Raw genomic sequence first — 21,125 nt, 5'->3', positions numbered from 1 at the left:
AAACCCTTAGTCTAATGCAATAAGAAAACAATAGGATATGATAATGCTATATGCATAACATGTAACAGGAAACCCAAGAAAACAATAAATTTTTCAAAAATTTCTTCTTTTTTTTTTTGTTCTTTAAAACTTTTTACAAATATCTGAAGAGAAATGAAGACTTGCATTGAGAGCAAATACAATGCAATTTCCAATATAATTAATATTTCCAAGGGGCATAACTCTTTTTAAAAAATTTGATCGGCACTGATTTTCCAACTTGTTCAAGACATTACTTATATAAACATTTGATATCAATTTGATAGAAATCTGACAGAAAGTGTACACATGAGAGCACTTTAAATGCAATTTTCCATATAATTAATATTTCCAAGGGTTATAACTCTTTTAAAAATATTTGATCAGCACTGATTTTCGTACTTGGTCGAGACATTGCTGAAAGAAACCTTTGGAATAAATTAGATAAAAATCTGGCAAGAATTGTACACATAAGAGTGCTAACGGTGCAATTTTTCATATAATTAATGTTGCTAAGGGCATAACTCTTTTAAAAATGATTAATTAGCACTGATTTTTCAAACTCGTCTGAGACATTGCTGATATAAACCTAAAAAAAATCTAGCAAGAATTGTACACGTGAGAGTGCTAACAAGACTGGACGGACAGATGGGCGGATGGGCGGGCAGACAAAGGTATGCCATAAAACATCCTGTAAACGGAATATAAAAGTGCAAAAAATGGTAAAAATCATCATTAAAGGGCTACAACTCTAAAAAGAAGACGTATGACGATTTTGGTCCCTTGACTTATTTGTAGAGCTTGTCTTGCAGATCAGTTTTGCTGTTTAAAGCTTCTCGCTATCTATTATGGATTTCAAGAAAATAATAAAGAATGAAGAAATAAATGTGGATAGTGACCACATGTGGACACAGATTATGCCCCCGCTTGCATATCATATAGTTATAAAGGGACATAACTGAAGAACGGTAAAAGTGACACTACCCAAATTTGAACTTGATCTGAGTTTTGTGGTAATAAGCATTGTGTGTAAGTCTCATAACATTTGGATGAGGTAAACTTAAGTAGAGAACAGAAACTAAAAATTCAGCAATTTTTCTATTTGTAAACACGAATAACTCTAGAACGGTTGTGTATAAGTTTTATAACATTTGGTTGAGACAAACTAAAGTTAGAGAACGGAAACGAAAACTTCAGCAATTTTTATGTTTATAAAGGGACATAACTCAAGAATGGTAAAAGTGTCACCACCAAATTTCAAACTTAATCTGTATTATGTAGTTATAAGCATTGTGTATAAGTTTCATAATATTTGGGTGAGGCAAACTAAAGTTAGAAAACGGAAACAAAAAATTTGTACTTGATCTTAGTTTTGTGGTAATGAATATTGTGTATAGGTTTCATAATGTTTGGTTGGGGCAAACTTAAGTTACAGAATGGAAACTAAAAATTTTGCAATCTTTCGATTTATAAAGGGGCATAACTCAATAATGGTTAAAGTGACACTACCCAAATTCAACTTGATCTGTGTTTTATCAGTGGAAGTCAAAATTAAACATTGCATTGTATAAAGCATTAATTGTAGTTGATTCAACTATAGTCATGGACAAAGGAAGATAACTCCAATTTTAAAAATTACTTGATATTTAGAAGAAAATAAAAATTTTGCAATTTTTTCATTTATAAAGGGGCATAACTCTAAAACGGTTAAAGTGACGCCACCAAAATTCAAACTTGATCTGTGTTTTGTGGTAATAAGCATTGTGTGTAAGTTTCATAACATTTGGTTGAGGCAAACTTAAGTTAGAGAACGGAAACTAAAAAATTTGCAATTTTTCCATTTATAAAGGGGCACAACTCTGGAATGGTCAAAGTGATGCCACCAAAATTCAAACTTGATCTGTGTTTTGTGGTAATAAGCATTGTGTATAAGTTTCATAACATTTGGTTAAGGCAAACTCAAGTTAGAGAACGGAAACCAATTTTGGGACGTACGTACAGACGGCCAAGGGTTAAACTTAATGCCCCCTCCGCTACGGCTGGGGCATAAAAATTGTAAAATTATTCATTTAAGGGCATAACTCCTGTCAGTTTTGACATAAATGGATGGACATTTGGTAGACCTCAACATTCTGAAAATTTTTGCCACTTGGCTAATGATGATTGTGTCCAAGCTTGGTTAAATATGGCCCAATAGTTTAAGAGGAGAAGATTTTTGTAAAAGTTCACCACAGACGACAAGTGATGAGAAAAGCTCACCTGGCCCAAAGGCTTACAGAATAAAGCCTGAAAAACAAGTTGGAAAGACAGATGGAATGCAAACCTATTGCCTCCTTATACAGAGTTATCTAATAATTTGGCTTTAAATGGAAGGAAGATAGGTCTTGATATTTGTAATATTTTCTTCCAATCTGATTCAAATACAAATCCTGTGTCCAAGCTTTGCTTACAAGGATCTGAAAATGCTCCTTTCTTCTTTCTGTTTTTAAGACCTAAATGGATCCTCTGGTTTTGTTGTAATGATACAAACCCTCAAAATATTGAAGGCAGTAATTTCATTGGCTGATGCAATAATTTCCAGAACAGAAAGTAGAATTAATTTTGTCAGATCCTTGTAAGCAAAGTGTGGACATAGGATCCGTATCTGGACCAAAATGATAATAAAAATGATAAATACTTACAACAAGTGAAACAGGTATATATCCATTCTTTAAAGCAATGTGTAGTGGAACTCCAAACTTTAATCTGCAATAAAAACAGTTAATCAACAGTTGTGCCATGAGCACATGAAAGGCTTGTCCCCAGCAATCGTCATAAAAAAAAGAATTGTGAAGTGTTTGAAAAATATTGAATACCAGTACTAAAACTAAATGAAGTCCCATTTTTTTCTGCAATGACTGATAAATGCTACATAAAGAAATAAGAAGATGTGGTATGAGTGCCGATGAGACAACTCTCCATCCTAATCACAATGTGTAAAAAGTAAACAATTATAGGTCAAAGTATGGCCTTCAACACGGAGCCTTAAATCACACCGAACAGTTAGCTATAAAAGGCCCCAAAATGACTAGTGCAAAACAATTCAAACAGGAAAACCAACAGTCTTATCTATATAAAAAAAAAAATGGGGAATGTGTCCATGGGACACAGATGATGCCCCCGCTTGCATATCATATAAATTTATAAAGGGACATAACTGAAGAACAATAAAAGTGACGCTACCCAAATTTGTACTTGGTCTGAGTTTTGTGGTAATAAGTATTATGTATAAGTTTCATAACATTTGGTTGAGGCAAACTTAAGTTAGAGAACGGAAACAAAAACTTCAGCAATTTTTCCATTCATAAGTGGCATAACTCTAGAACGGTTAAAGTGACACCACCAAAATTCAAACTTGATCTGTGTTTTGTGGTAATAAGCATTTTGTATAAGTTTCATAACATTTGGTTGAGGCAAACTAAAGTAAGAAAACAGAAACCAACTTTGGGATGTATGTACGTTCGTTCGTACGTACGAACGTACAGACGGACAAGGGTAAAACTTAATGCCCCCTCCGCTACGGCGGGGGCATAAAAACGAGAAACAAGAAACACTTATGAACAACATCAACAAACGAAAACCACTGAACAAGGCTCCTGACTTAGGACAGGTGCATACAAATGCAGCGGGTTTAAATGTTTCAACAGGCACCAACCATCACCCTAACCTGAAACAGTAGTGTAACATTATAACATAAAAAAACACACTATAAAATATCAATTGAAAAGGCTTAACTCGATCAAAAAGACATATAGACAAAAACAAGTATACATACACTTAACGAATAAGTTTGATCTATGACATAATATAATTACAATATTAATAAAAAAGCTGTAAAACAATGTCAAAAAGACAACTCTAACCTGGGACAAAATGGCGTTAAATAAAATAATGTACACAGGAAAATTTAAATATAGTAATTTGTTGTAAGGAGTACGGAAATATTTTTTATATTTTACAAAATAAATAAATTTGTTGTTCACAGTACATGCACAGAAGTCAAAATTTATCGTCATACTAAATACTTATCAAAGGTGGTACATATTAAAAATATTGAGATGAGATATAAAACACAAAATAAGTAAACATTGAATAACAAAAATGCATAACAAGTTGTGTCAACAGGTTAAATTAACACGAAAGTACGATTTGAGAGTACTCGCAGTTACTGAAAGCTAGTTAAAAGCCAAAAACAATCAATAATAAAAAATCATGCATCAGAGACTAAAATCAATTAAACGCATCCCAGGGATTTAGTGTTTTAACACCATAGACAGTCAAAGAAGACATAACTTGTGCAATGCCAGAATAAAAGTATCGACAGGCAGTAGGATTTAACCTGATAATAAATATGTATCATGTTATACATAGATAAAGCAATCTCTATATAGAAAATAAACGTGGGTGTGTAATTATATATCCTCAAAAAAAAGATTCGAAAAGAATACAAATTTAGTTCTGTTTTAATTTGTTGATGACAAAATCGATATTTGTGCCAATGTAAATAAAGATCTTATTACAACATTAATAATGTATGATTTAAGTCCCATAACTATTTATCAATTACAAGGAAAGCTTAATATATAAAAAAAAAAAACATGAATTCAAACAAAGTTTAATACCTTAATATTGACTAATTTGAAAACAGGGTGCAAAATTAAACATCTGAATGAACAGTTAGATTAATTCAGCATTTCATAGAACCACAAGAATTCAGTTTTTGATGAAATCAAACAAAGTCTAATTTTGGATCCTTTGAACCTCAATGTAAACCTATTTAAAAATGTCCAAATATCCAATATAGTAATACATAGTAAAAACAGACATGGGGTCAATTACTTTTGAAAGTAATTAATTACATTCAATTACAATTACAAAATCTTCAATTAAATTACACATTACATTTGACTTTTTTCCAATGTAATTAATTACTTTCCAATTACTTGGCAAATGTAATTAATTACTTCAATTACATTTGAAAGGAGAATTCAGATAAAATATTGAAAACATGCATTTATTCTATGATATGTACATAAATAAGTATCATACATTGCTTTATATATGTATAGTAATAACAAATGTGATCTACAGCGACTATTTTCAAATTCAGCAAGTATCAAAGAATTGTAAAAGTTAGATACCTGATGTGTTACAGGAATAAAGAAAATATATACACAAATCTGAAGTGCACATAATACTTTGTCTATCAGGAATCATTAGGATTAGAGGTCTGGTTTAGTTTAATGCTCAAAATGATAAAAAGCCTTATTCAATATTTTGAAAATATTAAATTTTGTTTTAATTACCTATTGAAATTTCATATTTTAATGTATTTCATTGAACATGTTGAAAATGATACAAAAAAGCCCTATTTTTAATATTTTGAAATGATTTTTTTATTTTTATCACAACTTATTAAAATCATTTTTCCGATATAAATGATTAAGAAAGCCTGACTTTTAAAAAATATACTTTAGTTTTAATCACAATTAATTGATTTAAAAAAATTCATGTACCTAGGGGTATATTTATCTCTCTCTAATTGGTTTAAAACCTGTTTAACATGCATCTACTTTTTTCTATTTATTTTTATCATTGTAACAATCCTTTCCAGATTACCTGTACTTATCTGTATTTTAATCAAATTTAAATTGCTAAAACAACAAAACACCTTATACCAACATCTATTGTTCTTTGTTTGTAGGAATAGAAGGAATATGTATTTATAAAATGTAGGAATAGCAGGAAGACACCAGCTTATTATACATCTATGGATTTAAATGTAATTTTGTCATAAATGAAGTGATGACATATACATGTATCTATTTTATTATTTTTTTAAGGATGTTCGCTACTCTTGTTTTTCACTTTTTGTCAGATATTTGGAATCCTCTAGTTTTATCTATCTTAGTGACAATAAAACTTTTGCCCGGTAACCCTTACTGTTCTTTTCATAATGTTATTACATATTATTTAAAAAGCCATTTTTGGAAATCTTATAAGATTCTTGATATTTTTTCGTAGTTTTTGAAAGAAAAAAGGTGCCAATGTTAAATATATGAAAAATCTAGAGAGAAACAGTTCCCGCCAATTTTTCAATGTCTTATCTCTCGAAAACAAGCACATCGACCCTTCATTTTTTTCTACTTTTATAGTTCCTTTATTTATATACTATCAATTTATAACAATTTTTTAAAAAGCTTGTTATTTTGAAGCAGAGTAGCGAACATCCTTAATGTGCAAGCAACAGTTCATTAAAGACATGCTGCAGCATCATAATGTAAGGGGTGAATTAAGTTTAATGTCGCACATTTACAACTGCATTATATAAAAGTCCTGGGGAGAAAACTGAAAATAACCTTGTTAGCATCAAACATACTTTTGACGACGCATGGCTTCTGTACTCCTATCAGATACACAACCTCCAAACACATTCCGAAACATGGCCATTTTACTCCATCACCATTTCTGTTAACATCAAGTTCCACATTTTTCCATGACTGAAAATTTTAATCCCTCGTCAGCTAAATCCTTATAAATCTGTAATCAAATAAAAACAAAAATACTTAAAATTGTATTCACAGTGAGATTGACTTTTATAACAGACAGCAATAATTATTTTTAATCTTATATGTTCTAGTTTAGTATGACGTCCATTATCACTGAACTAGTATACATATTTGTTTAGGGGTCAGCTGAAGGACGCCTCCGGGTGCGGGAGTTTCTCGCTGCATTGAAGACCAATTGGTGGCCTTCGACTGTTGTCTGCTCTATGGTCAGGTTGTTGTCTCTTTGACACATTCCCCATTTCCATTCTCAATTTTAATTTTATTGCTATCATTTATTTTTCCTAAAACTAAATAAAACTTATAATGCATAGAAAAAAACTTTAAAAATACAAATGATTCATTCATGGTTTGTGCAAGACAATGGGAAAATGTTAAAAAGAAGACATCTTTACTCTTTTTGAATGTGTTAAGGCTGTGCGGACATCAGAGTAACTGGGAAACTACCTACTCCTGAGGAGAGGTGGATACTTAAAACTTCCAAAGATCTGTAAGAGTACATATAATGTAAGTTCCTCTCCTCATGCAAAAGAATAAATACACAGTTCTCTACCTTTTACACAAGTATTCCTTATTCTTAAGTAGAGTCAGATTGAAGGATCAAGATGTTCTGTAAGCTATTAATCACTAACTACACTCAGGCTAAAAGAATCAGTTAACAGAAAGTTGTCGATAAATGGATGTGAAAACTGATCATATAGCATCGCTGTGAGTAAAGTCATCCTGCGAGAGAACATTCTCTGGTGATTTGGTCCTGAACAGTGCTGGTAATCATTGAAAAAATGTAAAAAAAAAAGACAAAATGATGATTTTTGGACAATTTCTCAAATAAAAAATAGAAGGAAATATATGAGATGTTTTAAATGTGTTTCTTATTAGTTCATAGGCAAGCAATTAAAAAATTGTCGCTCTAAAATATTTCAGTAAGCATAACACAAAAGTGTTCAATTTTAAAACATCTAGAACTGAAAAAAGAAAACAAAAATGCTCCTGGAGTCCTCTTTCCATACACAAAACCGCTAGACAAAATTATTTTGTGAAAAACTGTTGCAATTAATCAAAATTGTGCATTTTCTCAGTTTAGACATGTCATGATTATGTGCTGGTATGTCCTGACATTGTGCTGGTGGGTCCTGATACTTGCTGGTGTTTTTTGATGAGACGTTGGTCCTCCTTGAAACAAACGTTACAGAATCAATTAAATTAGGCAAAGAATTGTATTCAATCGGATTTGTAACTCCTATTTTTACTTTTGGGCATCTATTTGGCAATTTAATATTTTTTTTCAAACAATCATCACTTATATTACTTAAAAGGGCAACATCTTCAGTTCAATATTAGTTGAAATCATATCAATTAGAAAAGTTTTATTTAAAATATTACATGCCCTTAAAATAATGATTTTCAATATAATATGCTTAATAAAACAGTTTTAAAAGATGCATACATTTAAGCGACATTTTTAACGACAATAAACGTTTGACAGGTCTATTTCAGTAAAATATACGAAGTTAGATACCGGGTAATCTGATTATTGTTTATTATCATTAAAAATTTTAATTATAAAAATGAACAAAAAAAACCAAATATGACAGATTGATAACAGTTACAACCACTGGTTTGGGGCACTTGTGACAGGGCTTAGTAATTATATTTGAATGTTTGTTTGCTCTCCCTACACCCCCAAATTTGGTACAGTGGTGTAACATCACAACATTAGAACAAACTGTAATAAATTGCTTTACTGAGTGCAGCTGGATACAACCTCAAAGGTCCAACCCTAAACAGTGAGGGTAAAAATGGACACAATATTCGCGCTTGATACAGGTCTGAATTTGGATTGTAATTAAATATTTGACACATAATAGGTTTCTGACACAGAATAACTGTAGTCAAAGAACTTAGAATTGGTTATATGATTTGAATTTATATTATTTTTTTTGCTTTTGTGCAATACACTATGCTGTTGCGAATTGACCCCCCCCCCCCCAAAAACAAAAACAAAAAAAATAAACAAATTTTACACCCCCCCCCCTTTTTTTTTGCAAAAATAAAATATTTGTAATTTTCTTTTTAATTTCTGAAATCTGAAATGAGAAAAAATTGTCCCCCCTCACAATTTCTTTTTTACACCCCCCAAACCAATTTTTTTTCCACCCCCCCCCCCCCCACCAATTTTTTTTTCACTTCCCCCCCACCAATTTTTTTTCACCCCCCCCCCCTTTTTTCCAAAAAAAAATTCTTTCCCTCAAGATATGGTCATAATCTCAATTCAAATTTTCAATGGAGTTTGCAACCATAATTACCCATTTAAATACATCATCAAAGTCATAAAATAGAAAATGACATACATAATCATGGCTTAAATTAGTATTCCTTTATCAGCATTTTTAAATCAGACCTGGGGTAATTAAAAATGTAATTGTAGTTAGCTGTAATTAATTACAATTTTGAAAGTAATTCAATGTCATGTGTAATTGAGCATATACTCAATTACATGTAATTGAAAGTAATGAATTACATTGCCTTTTCCCCATGTAATTGTGAATTACTTTTCAATTACTTTGAATTACATTTTAATATTTGCTAGGAAATTTAAAACATATTTGGCTATTCTGATGCAACTTATATTTGTTTTCCTACATTTAGTAAGTTTGGTGCTTTAATTTTTTCAAATACTTTTTAAACATTTATCATGATGGAAAAACATATCATTCCTTGATATTTCATTAATAATTATATCATGTATAATAATCTTTATTTGTATTCAATTCATTCATTTTTCACATGTTTACATCAAAAATTAAAACAATACCAATTTATTTACATACAATTTGTAAATATGTTGTTCTAACAATTATCATAATCTTAGCCTCAGGTCATTCCTTTCACTTAGCTAATTATTAAGAAAAAGTTTGTCCCTTGATTAAAATGCCAAAGGCAATTTTTATTTTAAACCATCATTTTTATATGGCAAAATATGTTCAGATGAATACTATTTGAATACTTTCTACAAAATTTAAACAAAGCAGTCAAAACATACTAGAATGGAGCCCAATGTACTTAACAATTTTGACTTGCCAAAAGACAAGTCTTGAATATGCTACCATTAGTTCTTAAGTAATAAAAAGATGCTTCAAATTTCCTTCAAATTTCACATGAGGTACCTTTTTAAAACATCTAAATTAACACTTTTAGTAGAAATTTTTAAGAAATAAAAAAATATTTTTATAACGATTTACATACATATTATATAAATTTGTTCCCATAAAAATAAGAAATCCAATCAAATAATCACAGTGAAAATCCAATGGTGATTATATGTAACAATCACGTTAGAAATTTGAAAAACTTAAAACAAATCATCAACAAATATTTTTACTGTCTAGACTGTTGTTACTTTTACGATTTTTTATTCTAAATGATGAAGCTCTTACATTTCTTTGGACAAAAGTAATTGAAATGTAATTAATTACATTGGCAATGTAACTGTAATGTAATTAATTACATTTGAAAATCGATGTAATTGTGATATAATCAATTACATTTAAAAAGCAATGTAATTGCAATGTAATTAATTACTTTGGCATGTAATTGACCCCAGGTCTGTTTTAATAAATAGTCACTACTAAAAATAAATTGATAGCTAATCACCTCAAGACAATACAACATTTCTTTATACATAATTTAAAAGCAGTGTAAGGGAGGTAATCCAAACATAACATTGTACTTTTTTTTAATTGTCCATTAACCAGGAAACCCTTGTTTTTCCCCCTTTTTTGCCCCTAATTCCTAAACGGTTTGAGCCATAACCCCCCAAAGCCAATCCTAACCATCCCTTTGTGGTATGGAAACTTGTGGTATAATTTCAGAGAGATCCATACACCGTTCCACAAGTTATTGTCTGAAAACTAGAAAAATGCTTATTTGGGCCCCTTTTTGGCCCCTAATTCCTTAACTGTTAGGACTATAACCCCCAAAATCAATCCCAACCTTCCTTTTGTGGTTATAAATCTTGTGTTTAAATTTCATAGATTTCATAGATTTCTATTTACATTTACTAAAGTTATTGTCCGACGCTGACAACGACAACGTAATACCAATATACAACCGCAAAATTTTATGCGGTCGTATAAAAACAACAAAGTTGGAAAGAGCCTACCCAACATATTGGTACTTGGCACACACAAAAAATAACCAAGCAGCCCAAACTATTGAACTAAGAGTACTCGCAACTACAGAAAGCTAGTTTGAAACCATTTTCCACCAATAAAAGAAACCACATTCTCTAAATAAAATTTCAATGGGTACACATCCAACAAATTTTGCACAACTTTTGAAACTTCAATTTACAATTTATTTAAGCAGAAATTTTTAAATTGTGCAGTGAATCTCGTGCCCTCTTGTCATACTGTCAGACATTAATAAACTGCTTCGCTAAGCGCAGCTGGATACGCCCGCAGAGGTCCAACCCTGAACAGTTGGGGGAAAAATGGACACAATATTCAAGCTTGATACAGGTCTGAATTTGGATTGTAATTAAATATATGACATATTATAGGTTTTGAATAAATGTAGTCAAAGAACTTGAAATTGGTTATATGAATTGAATTTATATTCAATTAAAGATTTCTTGCTGTTGTGCAATACACTATGCTGTTGCGCAACACTTAGTAAATCTGTTGTCAGACTATAAACAAATAAAATTTATAAAATTCTAAAGGGAGCTTACATCAATAGATATAAACAATTCACCAAAGTTTCATAAGAATTGCTGAAAGCATTTTTGAGTTATTGTCTGAAAACTGGAAAATCCCCCCTTTTTTAATGAATTAAACCCTGTAACTTGGAAACATAAAATCTAAAATTTAGAAAAATCTAAAGGGAGCTTACATCAATAGATATCAACAATTCATCAAAGTTTCATGAGAACTGTTGAAAGCATTTTTGAGTTATTGTCCGAAACTGTAAAATCCCCCTTTTTTTTTATGAATAAAACCCTGCAACTTGGAAACATACAATCTAAAATTTATAAAAATCAAAAGGGAGCTCATGTCAATAGATATAAACAATTAACCAAAATTTCTTGCAAGTTGGTGAAAGCATTCTTGAGTAATTTTCCGAAAACTGGAAAATCCCCCTTTTTTTAATGAATAAAACCCCATAACTCGGAAACGTAAAGTCTGTAATTTAAAAAAAACAAAAGGGAGCTCATGTCAATAGATATAAACAATTCACCAAAGTTTTATGCAAATTGGTTAAAGCGTTTTTGAGTTAATGTCCAACATGTTGACGACGGGCGAACAGACAGACGGACGGACAGACAACGGTATACCATAATACGTCCCGTAAACGGGCGTATTAAAAGTCATGTGGATGATACTAAGTAGTATTTCACAGTTCAACTTATTAGTCATAAAGGGATAGAGATCACATGCAGGTATATAGGCTAAAAAGAAATTAATAATATTTTTGGTGAGACTTTAATAAAATTGAGAATGGAAATGGGGAATGTGTCAAAGAGACAACAACTCGACCATAGAGCAGACAACCTTGTTTGCACTAAAATGGTTAGGTTTTCCTGCTTAAATAAGCAGCAAGTTCTTCAACAAAATATCATTGGAATTAATGAAAGTTTATAAATTTGTCATGGTCTTCGATCCTATTTTTTAGCTAAAAAGAGCTGTTGGTATCCTTCTGCACCTACTGTCCGTAAGCTTTCATATTTCCATACATGTATTCTTCTCTGAAATCTTTTGCCAAATTTATGCTTGACAGGATTACTTTCCTAATTAGGGTTGTTACCAATGCATTGAACATTTTAAGTTAAAAATTCCATAACAATATATTTACTTTTTGTGTCCATTTGTTTGGACAAAACAAAAGTGTGAAAACTTCTAATACAAAAAAGTAATTTTTTACTTTAAATGTCTTCTTTGGGTTGCAATTATCTGTATATTTCTACCCTTCATATCATATATTCATACACATATTTATATAATCAAACTAAAGGCTACAACTGGCATTTTTGCATTTAAAATGATTCATTGCAACAAGAATATTTGTGTTGAATAGAATCTGTGTGGGTCAAAATCATGTATTGCTGACAAAAGTTGCTGGTCCAAGTTTCGGTATATATATCCATTATATTTTGATAAAGAAAAAAATGTGGTTAAATTGTGATTTAGAGGCAAATCAACAATTTCAGTCAGATCATGGAAGTAAAATGAGCATATAATACTTCCATGGTCAGATTATTAAACTTATTTATAGATCTCAAGTTTCAGTCTATTTATCATAGCTTTTAAGATATAAGGTAAAAAACAACAACATTGGTTAAAATTGTCCTTTAATGACACAATGATTCGACTTATAATTGCTTTCATTTATTTGTAGATCTAACTTTGTTTACCACTGTTACTATCTACTTTAGTTTCTGTTAAAACAATCAAGAACAGTAACACCTATGAGGAGTAGACTGATCCTTTTGGCTATATTGACTTATTATCATGATTATCATGATTATATACATTTTAGATCTTATATATATCTGGTTGATAATTTTGCTGCAAGTTCAAAGTATCTCTCTATCTATCATATTTTTTTTCAAAATTATAGCCAAAACACAAAAAGGGTGAAAACAGTCTTAGATGCATGATTGTTTCATTAGTTGTAATTGGCTTTGAACTACATTTGTAGCAGTCAGTAACTATGAGTACTCTCAGATCTGTACTTAGTGTCTTTTTTGTAGTGGGGATGTATAAATAACCTGCCACGTCCGGTCTGTGTTTTTGTTAGATGTATTTCTGCTTTGTATGGATCTGATGAATTAAGCCCTTTTCAACTGATTTTTATAGTTTGTTCTTATGTTGTACTGTTACACCACTGTCCCAGGTTAGGGGAGGGTAGCCGCCTTCAAACTAGTTTAACCCGCCACATCCTGTATGTACCAGTCCCAAGTCAATAGCCTATAATTCACTGGTTGTCGTTTATTGCTGTATATCATATTTGTTTTTCGTTCATTATTTTCTACATAAATTAGGCAGTTAGTTTTCTTGTATGTATTGTCTTAAATTTGTCATGCTGACTATGCTGTATGGGTTTTGCTCATTGTTGAAGACCGTACGGTGACCTATAGTTGCTAACTTCTATGACATTACATGTAGGTCTCTTGTGGAGAGTTGTCTTCATTGGCAATCATACCACATCTTCTTATTTTTATATTTGGATAGTAGTCTCATTGGCATATCCCTTTTTTTTATACAAAGGCAATAACTACTATCAGATGTCAACTGACGATTTAGCAATTTTACTTGAGGATCATAATTTGCTGACCATAATGCTTTTATAATTTTTCTTTTTCTGCTATTATATTTTCTGAAGATATCATATAAAAAGAGTAAAAAATTGTTACTCCAATACAGAGTCTATTGTCAATTTTGGTCATGTTAACTTATTTGTAAAGTGTATTTTGCTAGTCAGTTTACTTTTTTTAAAGTTTCTCTCTATCTGTTAAAGTTTTCAAAATGATAAAGGAAAACTGCTAAATTATCTAAAAATAGACCAAATGGCCGGCTTTACAGAATGTTTCTTAAACAATGAAAAATCCTTTTACGAGAAAAAAAGTTTGCTTTTGAATATGGAAAAATAAATTAATTGTTTGCACCAAGAATTAAAAAAAAAGAATGTTTTGAATATCTCATGAATAAAATAAGAATAGAAAAAATATAATTTTTTGGCACGAAAGACGTCAATTTTTTTTGCCTTGCTCCACTCAGTTGTTCAATGGTTAACATTCAAATCTTAAGTTTGAAAGTGTTCGTCCAGGAAAGTATTTTTATTTAAAGCCAATAACTAACTTCTTTAATAAAGGATATGAACAATGTGCTGAAATTGAATCAACATGTTGTAAATGGCAATGAGACCATAACAGGCATATCCAAATAAAGTTCCGTGAAGTCAAGAAACAACATCAGCCACTTGAAGCTCTAGATTCACTACTATTGCAATATCTTATTTATCAATAATAATATATCCTGTAAAAGAAATTGTATACATGTATTTTTTGTTATAAAGAACACAAGTTGAGAAATGTTGGGGTGGATGTCTTTTTTTTTTTGGGGGGGGGGGGTCTTGAAAAAAATATGAACATGAATGTGTCCATAGTACATGGATGCCCCACTCGCACTATAATTTTCTATGTTCAGTGGACTGAAATTGGGGTCAAAACTCTAATTTGGCATTAAAATTAGAAAGATCATATCATATAGGGAACATGTGTACTAAGTTTCAAGTTGATTGGACTTCAACTTCATCAAAAACTACCTTGACCAACAACTTTAACCTGACACGGGACAGACTGACGAACGGACGCAGACCAGAAAACATTATGCCCCTTCTACTATCGTAGGTGGGGCATAAAATTTCCAATATTTCCTCCCAGGGCCCCCCAATGAAAGAAAATGACCAGTCCTGGCTCCCTTAGCATGCTTAAGCTTAGATCATATCTATTTTAGAGTAAAATTATGAGTTTGTTACTGATGTGTCGTATTGAACCTTTCAGTTTTAATTAGATATTTTAACAGTTTGCTGTGTCCTTGGATTTGATTGCTCTCATTCAATTATTGTGTTTGGGGCTATCCAGAGCTGACTGTTTGTTGGTGGGTAGTTCCTGCTCAGTTGGAGACCATGTCGTAAGCTCTGGTATTTATGCACATTGCATTTGGGTGATTTGGTGATGTCTTCTTGCCATTGCCCTATTACTTTAAATAGACAGCTTGTCTACCTGATCTATTAAAGAAGGCATATCAGGAATCTGATGTTCAGTTGATGTGGTTCATAAGTGTTTCTCGTTTTTTATATAGATTAGACCGTTGGTTTTCCTGTTTGAATGGTTTTACACTAGTAATTTTTGGGCCCTTTATAGCTTGCTGTTCAGTGTGAGCCAAGGCTCCGTGTTGAAGACCGTACTTTGACCTATATTGGTTTACTTTTATAAATTTTGACTTGGATGGAGAGTTGTTTCATTGGCACTCATACCACATCTTCTTATAACTATATTTGATGGACAAAGCTTCTGGCCTTTTAAATAGTCAGGCGAGAAACAAGATATAAACTGACTTGGCTTGATATGTACATGTACGTGTACATGTATCAAATAAAGTAAACACGTATAAATTCAAGTAAAATAATTTTTTAAAACAACATAAAAATATAAAAGTGAGAAAAAAAATGTTTGTAATAAATGCTGAAAAAAATAATTATGTTAGTGATTGGCCATGAAAAAAACTTGTTTCTGTTAAGAAAAAAAAAAGGATTTTTTGCTAAAAAATGACTAAGTTCCCACTTCTGGAAAAATGAGAAAAAATCCTCAGACCTTTCCATAATAGCAGCTGCACAACTTCAACATACGTGCAATCTTCCTGTGAAGTTTCAGGGATCTAGGTTGAAAGCTGTAAGAGAAATTGATTACACAAAACTTGTACCCTCTTTCATAAATTTTTCTGGAAAAAATGAAGAAAAAAATCCTCAATTTAAAAATTCTAGTCTGCCCCTCCTTGAAATATCTATAAAATATATAGGTCATGTCTTGCTGATCATTTTTGCTTTTAAAACTTTCAACCTGTCTTTTATAGTTTTCAACATAATAGGCAAAAAATGCAGAAAATTTATAAAAATTATCATTGAAAGGAAATAACATCAATAAGGGGTAGACTGACCAATTCTAGCCATGTAAACTTATTTGTAAATTTTTTCTTGCTGATCATTTTTTGCAATTTATAGTTTCTGTAAATCTATAATAATTTTCAAGATAACAGGCAACAAAGAATGAGCTGTCAAATTGACAGGAAACTGTTTTTTCTGTATATTGAAAGGCGATTTCAGGCTTTTTTTACCATTTCAATCTATCAAGGACCATAACTCCTGAATGGCAAAAAATGAAAATTGTTAATATCAAACTTGACCACCATTTTGTGATCAGTAACAGCATATTGACATTTTATTGGCTGAACGGTTCATACATATTTGCACAGATACGATATAAAGTGAAAATTTTAAATCTATCAGTATCAAGGACCACGGCTCCTGAATAGCAAAATTGAAAATCTTAAATATCAAACTTGATCACCATTTTTCATTCAGTAAAACCCTATTAAAATTTCAAGACCATTGGTTGAATGTTTCATGAGTAATTGCATGGAAATGACATAAAGTGCCATTTTCCAATAGATCAATGACCCTAACTCCTGAAGGGTAAAAGCGAAAATTGTCAATATTGAACTTGACCTCCATTTTGTCATCTGAGTAACAAAATATTATAATTTGAAAACCATTGGTAGAAGGTATTTCAAATTGTATTTGTTGTTATATGCTGACGACACTGTAATTTTTGCTGAATTTGCTGCTGAATTGCAGTCTGCCTTGAATGCAATGTATTTATACTGTGAAACATGGAAACTTAAAAGTTAATACAGCCAAAACGAATATTGTTATATTTTCTAAGAGTAGACAGGCTGAAAATGCTCATTTTATATACAATAATGAACGTTTATCTGTTATCGACGAATTCCAATATCTTGGCATAATATTTTCTAGAAAGGGTACTTTTCATAGTAATAAATCCAGACTGGTACAACAAGCCAGAAAAGCTATGTTTTTTGTATTGCATAAAGCAAGAAAATTGTGCTTACCAATAGATATTTTACTACAATTGTAATTTGTTTGATGCTATGGTTGCACCTAATTTGTTATATGGTGCTGAGGTTTGGGGGTATGAAAACAATGATATTGTTGAATCTCTGCATTTAGAATTTTGTAAATATATTATGAAAGTTAAAAAATGTACACCTAATTGCATTGTATATGGTGAACTTGGTAGAGTACCTATGTCTGGTCGAATTAAAGCAAGAATGATTGGTTTTTTGGAACGTATTGTTACACGTAAAAAAGAGAAAATTTCATATACACTGTACGAAATATTGCATAGACTCGACTGTGGTGATGTTTATCATTCTAAATGGTTAAATTATGTAAAAGATATTTTAATTGAATGTGGTAATGTTGATGCTTGGAATAATCAATTTGTTGGAAAGTATTGTAATTTATCTAATAAGAATGTGAAACAGTATTATCATGATTTATTTGTAAATGATTGGAAGACTAAAATATTCAATTCATCTAAATGTTTAAATTACAGAATGTATAAGGCTGAATTTGGCATGGAAAATTATTTAACTGTATTACCTTTTGATTTAAGACACAACTTATGTAAATTTAGATGTGGTAGTCATAGTAATAACATAAACAGTACCAATTTTTCTGCACCAGATGCGCATTTCAACAATCAATGTCTCTTCAGTGATGCTCGAGGCCAAAATATTTGAAAATCTAAAGCTTATTACAAACATGAAGAGCAATTAATGCAATAAACCAAAAAGGACAAAAAGTATAGCCAAAGCTGGCCAAGGAATCAGAGCTTTGCATGAGGGAGATACATTCCTTAATTTTAAATAATTCCCAAAATTTTGTACATGTTGTAACAGCAAATTTTAATAACACAAAATCCGTATTTTCATGCCAGTACCGAAGTACTGGCTACTGGGCTGGTGATACCCTCGGGGACTATCAGTCCACCAGCAGAGGCATCGACCCAGTGGTAGTAATAACATAAACGGTACCAATTTTTCTGCACCAGATGCGCATTTCGACAATCAATGTCTCTTCAGTGATGCTCGAGGCCAAAATATTTGAAAATCTAAAGCTTATTAAAAACATGAAGAGCAATAAACCAAAAAGGACAAAAAGTATAGCCAAAGCTGGGCAAGGAATCAGAGCTTTGCATGAGGGAGATACATTCCATAGATCACCCATTGAATGTGGTAGATTTTTTAGTATAGATAGGTCAGAAAGAGTTTGTGATTTATGTAATAAAGAAGAATTGGGTGATGAATTTCACTATATATTTAACTGCAACTTTTTCAATGTTGAGAGACAAAAGTTTTTACCTGCAGAGATATGTAAAGTTAAAAATGTTGATAGTTTCTATGAACTAATGAATAGTAATGATAAATTCACTCTTGTTGGATTGTCTAAATTCTGTAAAATTGTAATGTCAATATTTAAGTGATATTTACCTTCCTGGATAATTCTGTACATTTGTATATACATGTATGTTTAATTTTGTTCATGCATTAGGCTATATTTGTTATATTGTATTGTTTGTACTATCATGCCTCATGTGAGGCCTTTAGTGAAATAAAAAGTTTCAAAGTTTCAGGTCAAAAGCAATCATGTCTGAGCTCTGACTGTTGACATAGCTGCGGAACTGCAGCTCTTATGTCCTTTTGATATTTTTTCACAAGTTGTCATTTATATCAAAAGGACCTAACTGCTATGGTTCTGCTGCTACAGTTGACATGGATCTGTTTTGATCGTACTGTTGTGAAAATCCATGGATGGTTAGGTACCAGCGGGATTCAAACCCTCAATCTGTGGATCTAAAGGCAGCGCTCTAAACAATCGAGCCAAAGAAGATCTTCCATAACTCAACTGGTTAGACTACCTTTAAATCTCCAGGTCTACAACAGTACAAATCTATAATATTGAAAACTTTGCCCTCTTCTAAGAGGTTTAGCTAGCTATAATACCAGGTTTAATCCACCATTTTCTACATAAGGAAATGCCTGTACCAGGCCAGGAATATGACAATTGTTTTCCATTTGTTTGATGTGTTTGAGCTTATGATTTTGGCATTTGATAAGGGACTTTCCGTTTTGAATTTTCCTTGGAGTTCGGTATTTTCGTAATTTTACTTTTTTACACCGGATTACCATGGTATTATCATTGAAGTTTAAATCTGTACTACAATGGTGTTTAAATCTTACATTATAAAACATGGAAATTTATCGGCGATTGCAAAGAAGGTAAATATTGGCACACAGAAATTCCTAATTCACAATTGTTCCGGAAATACCACTGTGGTGTTTCTAAAAGTTGGTCTTGGTCCCGGTCTCAAGTTTCTGTAGATTTATGCAATAATTATTAAACTTATGAGACGATATATGATTATTTTTTTTATAAAATAACAGCAATGATTATAGTTAATATGAGAAGCTTATGTGTAGGTCACTTTTCAGAAATTTTCAAGTATATAATCGTACAAATATAGGGAAAAAAGTTAATTAACGACATGATACGGACACGGAGATGTGTAAAATTACGTACACACTATTATTGCCATCAAATTTACGACTGTTTATCGTATAGCTGACCACAAGAAGGTTAATAGCAGATAAAAATTTTGTTAATCAATGTTTTTCAATTTTTTTTCCTGTCTTTGTGTTTTACATGTTTAACGCATTTAACGTTGACATCACTATTTCTTTGTTTTCTTGCAATGTGTATCCGTATACTTATTAAAGTACGTGTAACTAACATACGTCCTTGGTATACTGAAAATTCCTAGGAATACTAGAATATATGAAAAACTTCTAGAACAGAGGTTAATAGTCACTATTCAAACGCACTTTGAAATATTAGTGGCGTATTTTTTTAAAAAATTAGTGTCGTATTTTTTTTAAATTAGTAGCGCCCTTTTCCAGACTTAAACTCCAAAATATTAGCCTTTCACGGATTCAAATGTTAATCACCATAAAACCAAATAACATTTTGTTTAGTGCTAAGGAAGTTTTTGACATTATCAAATTATGCCAAAATCACGCTTCTCGCTAAACATTTGTAAACAGCCAATTTCCCATTTCCATTCTCAATTTTATGATCATAACGAACAACTCATACAATTGCCCAAAATACCACCATCTGCAAAAAAATAGCTTTTTAGCTGTTCTATGTTATAAAAAAAGTTGTATATATGTAGTTAATATAAGTTGAAGAAACGCAAATCTTAAAAATGCAAAAATGTTTTTGGATATAATGCACACGGGATTCATGCTTTAAGGGGGTTTAGGGGGCGAATCTTTGATATTTGAATTTTAATTGCCAGCATGAGCAAAACTCTTCCCGGCGTCTTTTCTTGTTATTTTGTTTGTAATTTCATGATTAAAATTTAGAGAAATAAAAGGCTTTATATATAAATATTAAGATAGACCCGAAGAAATAGATAATTACATCATATGATAATGAAAAATTGAATTTCATATATTTCTCTTCTACACATAAGAATATTTGTCAGTTTCTTGGTTACTTCAACTGCATCGTGCATTGACGAAGGAAGTAAAAACTATAATATTCTAGACACTGAAAATGTCCTTTCCGAAGTAGGAAACCCTATCGAACTGCGTAATTTTCTTGTAAAAAATGATAAGTTGCAGTTACATTAATTTACAGAACTTCTTTATATTAATTTTTATTTGAAAATTCTAGCAATTCGCAATAATTCTAGTTAAAAGAAGACTTCCTAAATAGATAAACAATTATATGTAGAAAGAAAGAAATAGCTATGTAGGTGACACACCAACAATTCAATCAAGAACATTTTGTAAA

The 21,125-nt window shown here is 31.2% G+C and overlaps 1 protein-coding gene across 1 annotated transcript in view; it reads right to left on the bottom strand.

Moving 5' to 3' along the window:
* Window positions 1-19,616, bottom strand: part of LOC127724686 (uncharacterized) — a 261,959-nt gene extending 242,343 nt beyond the window's left edge. The window contains exons 1-3 of the mRNA XM_052231740.1: window positions 19,508-19,616; window positions 6,437-6,597; window positions 2,700-2,763 (exon numbers count right to left, since the gene is read on the bottom strand). Coding sequence (XP_052087700.1) covers window positions 2,700-2,763; window positions 6,437-6,507 — 135 coding nt within the window. The 5' untranslated portion in view covers window positions 6,508-6,597; window positions 19,508-19,616. The remainder of the gene's footprint in view (window positions 1-2,699; window positions 2,764-6,436; window positions 6,598-19,507) is intronic.
* Between the last annotated feature and the right edge of the window lie 1,509 nt (window positions 19,617-21,125).

The sequence above is a fragment of the Mytilus californianus genome, unplaced genomic scaffold (assembly GCF_021869535.1).
Source record: "Mytilus californianus isolate M0D057914Y unplaced genomic scaffold, xbMytCali1.0.p SCAF_14, whole genome shotgun sequence".
NCBI lineage: Eukaryota > Metazoa > Mollusca > Bivalvia > Mytilida > Mytilidae > Mytilus > Mytilus californianus.
This window is presented reverse-complemented; position numbering and strand designations above follow the sequence as displayed.